The following is a 6,624-nucleotide window of genomic DNA, read 5'->3' on the forward strand; positions in this document are numbered from 1 at the left end:
CCTCATGCAGCAGAAACATCCAAAACAAACAGCAGGGATGTTCAAACAGGCCGAAAGCTGCCATCAGCATTTCAGAGGTAGAGACCCGGGCTCGTAGGTGAAGCAGGGCTCCCCACACCACATGACCCAGGAGCATCGCACCCTGGCGCCGTCCCGCTCACTGTCCAGCCGGGTGCCCAGGTCCGGGGCTCCTGGCAGCCACATCTGAGCCCTCTGCCCGGCATTCCTGCACATGGGACAGGAGAAGACGGCCAGCTGGGGGCAAGAAGGTTATTCCACAGTAAAGCACGCTGAAGAGGATCTTCCCGAGGCTCATCGCCTGCCGCGTCCTGCCCAGGTGGTGGAACCAGACGGGTCGGTTACACCTCATGTCACCTCGCTCACTGCCTCCCCTGCCACCACCATGCGTGGTGGGGGCTGCTCATTTGGCCCTGCAGCCGAGACTGAAATCCCCAGGCAAAATGGCTTTTCATTGAACCTGCTATCATCAGACACATGGAAAGGCACTGTAAAACCAAAACAGGACAAAATTTGAAAAACAACCTTTTAGAGATAAAATTCCTTTATCTCCTTCCCCCTACAGCAGTTAAGCCTCTCGCTACCACTGCTGGCACCTGTCCACTCTCAAAGAGCACAATTGTGGCAGAGCGCAGTCCCTGGCCCCCCGGTTCCCTGCCCCACCGAGATCCCCCAGAGCACTTTCCTTCCCATCTAGTCCCACCCTGATGGGGCTTATAATAAAAAAGCTACTGCTGTGTGATCTCAGACCCTGAATAGTGTTCTGGCAAAGATCAATGCATATCTTGTTCCTGGGGACTGGTACTTGGTGTTGGTGCCGGAGGGGAATTAACTCCCACCTCCTTATACCGGCTCCATTCCCCATCACTGCTTGCCCACAGGCCAGGTTTGCTGCTCCTTTCCTGGACCTCGTGCTTTTCCTCATGATACCCTGTGCACACCTGGGCACACTCCTGGATAAAACACATTCACTGATGTCCAAGGAGCCAAACAACCCCTGGTGCCTATCTGTGTCCTCCTGCCACCGAGCCCCTATGAACACTGCTGCAAGCATCTCAGGGTACTTTCATCCTGTCACTCTAGGAGCAGCAAAGGTTGATGGAGATTTGTCTGCTCCCGTCCTTGTGTCCAGTTCTGCAGCCCAGACCCTTGGCACCTGCCTCCTCRGGAGATTTCAGGAGATGGCAAACACACGATGGAGCCCAGCAGCCTCACGGCTGAAAATTGATTCCCATGGATTGCTTCCCATGCACATTAATGCCCTTGGCTGGCCCTGCTCAAGGCAGGTATGGAGCAATCCAGGCAGGATGGGCAGAGCAGCAACATTTCAAGAGTTTGTTCCAAAGACACTGTTATTAGCACCTCTGGGCTTTGGGACAGTGCTCGAACCTGCTTAACTGACAGCTCTTAACGTTGGCCATCGCTTGAAGGAAAATGTCTGCTGTTCTGGTGTCTCCATCATGTTCATGCACCATTCTGATGTTCCTTTATGCAGAGGAACAAGAAATCCTCATACTACAGTTATCTTCCACTCCAGCATGAACCACTCCTTGGCCCACAGGCAGCAGAAGAAACATWAATCTGGGCAGTGATTTCCCCAAATCAACATAGCTCCCTTATGAAGGGCAAGCGGGGAAAAAAAGGAGATAGCCGTCTGCTGCTGCTGTGACACAGCTCTTTTTGGGCTAGAGTCCATGTTTCTGTCCTGCTTTTAAACAGGTTGAGGTGGGAAGACCTCAGTCAGGTTTTAAACCTTCTTGGGAGTCTTCCTCAGGAATGTGCCTGAAACTTAGCTTTTAACTTCAGCAGGGAGAGCTGGAGTCCCAGTGCTGCCCAGTAAGATCCACCCACACCCCCAAGGATCGCTCACCCCTTCCTTGTGATCAAAGGTTTCTGCAGAAATACCTCGTGCTGCTTTCACAATTACCCTGATGACCCATCTCCTCCCACCCTCCAGATCACGCTGGCACCCATCATAGTTGGATGAATCCCCCTGGGTCCCCAGGCGCRTGTACCTGCGCACTCTCCCTCGCACACACGCACGCTGCTCTCACTTCCCCGGGCTGTAGACACTGACAGTCCAACCCAACAGAGCCCCTTCTCAGGGGTTTACCCCACTTCGGTACAACTTGCCAGTTAGCATCTCCCGACTGTTAGTCCTACAGCACTGATGTTCTCTGCTTGAAGGCAGTTTCCAGCACTTGCAGCTTGCCATCCTACCCTGGGAGCAGTACTCTCCGGAGCGGGGGATGTGTCCTGGTTTTGGGTGATGCCCAGCAACCCATCCCAGCAGAGGCCATCAGACCCCGGTTTAACCCTGCCATTTCTCAGGGTCAGAAGAGCCCTGTGAGCCCCCCTCTCCTCCCACAGCTCTCGGCTCTGTTTGGGTCCCTGGGTGCGACACGGAGGGGTATATCCCCCCGCAGCCACCCTGCAGAGGAGCCGCCAGTCTCCATCCGTCCCCTCTCTGGTGGTGGAGGCAGAGAGGCTCCTCCAGAGAGCAGACCTGAACCCAAGCACCCCAGTCATGCTGTGCCAGATCCCCCTTGCTCTCCACAAGTGCAGAGAGCGCCCAGGAGAAGTCAGCAGTGAATGCAGCCCCCTCAGTGGCATGGTCCCATCCACTTCTCCATGCACGGGTACTTTCACATGTGAGCTGAAGCTGCCAGTTCTCAGCTTGGGTGAGCACCCCGCCAAGCTGTGGGCTAGCACGGGCACATCCCTTCAAGGGTTAAGAGCTTTCAGGCCCCCCCATGCCACAAAGCAAAAGATTCACCAGCTATTAACTCCTTCCCGCCCGCCCCTTCTCCCCTCTGAGTTTTTGTCATCCTGAAACAGCTCTGGTGGATTCGATCTGGTTTTAGTTAAGGAAACGGCTTTGTGTGTGCCGCGTCTCTGACTCCAGCAAGTTCCAGCAGAAAAGGCAGGGTAATTTGAATAACAACACTAATTGGATTTATAAAGAACAGTTCTCTTCCCCCCCCCCCCAAACTGAGGCTCTGCACAGTGTGACAAAGAAAACACTCTAATGAAAACCACGCTCATAAAAGCTCCAGATGAGTGCGCGAAGCAAGCCTCATGTGGGAAGGCGCTGGCTGAGACCTAACCATGCTGTGGTATTTGTGGCGATGCTCTAATCCTCCAGGGAGGAGCTGCCAGAGCAGCGCTGAAGCCGGCTGCCTACCCCACATCCCCAGAGTTTCCAGGGGGCTCGTAGCAAGCGACTCTCCGCACAGCCCTTTCTTTCCGAGCTGTGCCAAGATATTTCCCCCTAATGCGCACACCTTGTCTCCTTCCCTCTCTTGGGTTGCCCTTGGGAGAAGCCCCGGGGCACGGCTGCCCTCAGCATCAGTGCCCGGGAGCCAGCACAGGCTGGTTGGCAACAGGACCCCGTCCCACCCCGCCGGCCACAGAGCTGCCCCTGCCGCTGGTGATGCCCAGGCCCCTGGCGCTGCCACCCCCAGGTTGCAGAGGTCCCAGCTCAGCTCCCCCCTGCACCCCTTTCCTCCGCACAACTCTGAAGCGGGGCAGCGCTGCAGAGCGCTTGGAAGGCCATCCCTCCTTCCACCCCAGAAAAGCTGCGTTTTAGATCCCGGGCTGCGCTTTGCGGGGAGGAGAGCTCAGCCCAGGGAAGAAGTGAGGGGGCCTCTTTCTGCTCTTTGCGTGCACCCACGGTTACCTGGCACTCAGGGTCAGCTATATATTAACTCCGTCGCCTTCATCTGCCTACACGCAGACAAATGCCCAAGCCCAACTTTGCACTCCAAAAAGCCCAAACTGTCTCCACCTGGCAGGCACAATGGAAAAACCACCGAGACCTTCTCTTTCCAGCTCCTGTTCACAGGGAGCTAAAAAGATGATCTTCTTCAAAGTGTCCCGTGTCCAGAGTCTGGGCTGTGGAGCAAGAAACGTCTCCCTGCTCCCAAGCAGGGACACCCCGGACCCCCAAAGAGCCCTGGACCCCCGGCAGGGTCAGCTCCCACCAGCTCTTCCCTCCCGAGGGAGCTGGCAAGCAGCAGATCCCAGAAAGACCAAGAAAAGGCAGCTCCTGCCAGGGGAAGGGACCAGCCTGGAGGTGCCCCCAGGGAGAGGGGGCAGAGCAGAGACTGTTCCCCTAATCCCGGGAAAGGGATTTGGGGGGGATCTCTCTGCTTTAACTGCCGGGTGCAATCCACCCACGGATGCTCCTGCGAGGAGTCAGGGGGAATGCCTTGGTTCTGGATTGGTGCCAGAAGCAGCATCCCCTCTGTCTGGGGTGCCAGGGACGGTGCTGAGCTCCCTCACTGCTGCCTGTAAGAAAAGCAAGCGGAGCCCCAGAGCTGCCCCCTCCCCGGTGCAAGGCACTCCGGCAGCGGCACAAATCCTGCCCTCCTGGGTGCTGGATCGGGAAGGGGCGAGCGCACGGGCGAGCCCTCGGCCACGTCCCCAGAGCCCCTGCAAGCTGCTGGGGTTAACTCAGGGATTAAATGCTTCTCCCTCACCCAGCCGCCAGCTCCGGCAACAGGTGGGAGCGCTCGAGGCCACGCTGCTACGCGGGCACAGCCCCGGCACGGGTTTGGCCCTTGGKCTCCTGTCCCCAGCAGGGACCACGCGGCACTGACTGTGCCGTGCGAAGGGAGAGCAGCAGGAGCTGTGAAGCCCCCATCTCTGGGTCCAGAGGCAACCTCCAGCGCCCCGATCCCTGCCGGGAGACTGAGGGACCGGGTCACCTCCTGCAAGCCGAGGGATTCACCTGTGTGTCCTGCAGCGGTGCCACTGCCCCCGGCATCCCTTGTGTCCCCAAGGTCTCTGCTGGGGATGGCAGTGCCCCCCCCCACCCCAGGCAAACAGGGACCTGGGACAGAAGTTGGGGAGATGGATGGGCACATTCTGGTTTAAGCTTGGATGTTGAAAAAAAAGTGTGTTTTGCACTCATTCTGTCTTTCGGACTCTATCCTCCCCCCTCCGGGGCCCCCCCAGCCTGCTGGAGCCAGCCCCAGGCTGGCCCGTGTTCTTCAGTGGGGGGGTCACCGGGGACAGCGGCGGGGAGCAGAGGGGCCGCGGGGCACCTCAGCCGGGCAAAGGGAGGGCAGACAGCTTGCAGAGGGGCCCGCCGGTGGTGGGGGGGGGGTCGGCCAAATGCCCCCCCCTCTTTCTATTTTTATTCCTCCAACTCCCCAACCCGCTTGCCTCGGGCTGATGTGTCATTTGTTCCTGCCAGGGGAGAGCGACCCCCCCCCCACAACCCCCCCTTTTAAATTCCTGCTATTGTGAAGTGGGAGGCCGGGCTGGACCTGGTTATTTAGATGACATCACCAAGCAGGTTGGGTTATAAAATGAATGAAGCAGAAAGCCCAAGTTCACTAGCTCGGCACTTCGCAGGCGGCAGGAGGGACCTCCGGGCTCCGCTCCGAACTTTGCCTCTCGCGGGGCTCCCCTGCGCTCCCCGCGGCCCCCCGCTCGCCCTGCCTCGCAGGATGCAGATCTCACCCTTGCTGGCTGGTGGACTTTTACTCGCGTTGCTCTCCGTGAGGCTGGAGGCGAAGCCGGCGTCTCAGCTCCCGCAGAAGGTAAGGCGGGCTGCGCCCCACCGCGCTCGCTCCACTCCCCATCCCGTCCCGTCCCGGGGAGGCTCCCCCCAGGGCCGGGGCAATGGGGGCAACAGGGGGCAACCTTCCTCCCCAGGGAGGCAGGAGGCAGGGCACGGCAGGGTCCTCCTCCCCGGGGGCTTTCTGGGTGCTGGGGGACCCCCTGCTTCCCCACCGTGTCCCAGGCACTGCCCCAGCGTGCGCGTCCCAGGGACACGAGCCCCGGGGCTGGTGCGGGGGGGCGATGCCGAGCGCCCCTTACCCCGGGCATCAGCGCCAGGCAGGGCAGCGACTTGCTGTGTGCCGGGGGCAGCGGGAATGAGGAGCGGACCTGGAGCAGGTGCATGGAGGGCTGGGTGCGAGGCCGGATCCCTCCGGGGAGCCAGGGGCACCCGCAGCATCCCCCGGGGAAGGGGCACCCCAGATGCGGAGAGGGTGTYGCAGCAGCACCACGCGGGGAAGGAGGGATGGGGAAGGAGGGATGCACCGGAGGCCACGGGCGGCACTGCCCCGGGGGGGCCTGGCAATGGCACGGGGCCAGGGACCAGGGGGTGCCCCAGGACAGCGGTGGGGCAGGATYCATGGGACACCAGGGGGGGGTCTCTATAGGGACCTGGGGTGACACGGGGATGCGGGGAGATAAACGGGGATGAGCAGCCCCAGGGCTTGCAGTCCTGAGTGGGGAGAGAGGTGGGGGCTGAGGAGATGAAGGGGGGAAGCGGCAAAGGGGGTGGGGGGTGCCCCCAATAATTGGGAGTCAGAACTGGAGGATTTGGGGGGGGCAGAAAGTGTCACCTAGGTGGGGTCAGCAAGCGTGGGAAGGGGGTCGCTGACCTGCCCATCACTGCTGGGGCCGTGGTGCGGCCGGGCAGGCTCAGAGTAGCAGCGACCCCCCAGCGCTGGGCTGGGGGCAGCAATGGGCCCCCCCCACTCTCAAGGGGCCTGAAAGCTGGCGGAAGGTGCAGTAACCCCCCGGGGGGGGGCTCTGACCCCAGCCCAGCTCGCAGGGGGTGCAGTGACCCCAGTCCCAAGTGGGGAG

The 6,624-nt window shown here is 60.4% G+C and overlaps 2 protein-coding genes across 2 annotated transcripts in view; one reads left to right on the plus strand and one right to left on the minus strand.

The window, feature by feature from the left end:
* COPS7B (COP9 signalosome subunit 7B) overlaps positions 1–6,624 on the minus strand; it is a 29,944-nt gene continuing 23,320 nt past the window's right edge. Inside the window, exon 8 of the transcript XR_003254360.1 lies at positions 1–506. The gene's annotated coding sequence lies outside the window, so the exon portion shown is untranslated. The remainder of the gene's footprint in view (positions 507–6,624) is intronic.
* Positions 5,475–6,624, plus strand: part of NPPC (natriuretic peptide C) — a 2,055-nt gene continuing 905 nt past the window's right edge. Inside the window, exon 1 of the mRNA XM_026071005.1 lies at positions 5,475–5,567. Coding sequence (XP_025926790.1) covers positions 5,475–5,567 — 93 coding nt within the window. The remainder of the gene's footprint in view (positions 5,568–6,624) is intronic.

The sequence above is a fragment of the Apteryx rowi genome, unplaced genomic scaffold (genome assembly GCF_003343035.1).
Source record: "Apteryx rowi isolate R43461 unplaced genomic scaffold, aptRow1 scaffold_32, whole genome shotgun sequence".
In the NCBI taxonomy this organism is placed as follows: Eukaryota; Metazoa; Chordata; class Aves; order Apterygiformes; family Apterygidae; genus Apteryx; species Apteryx rowi.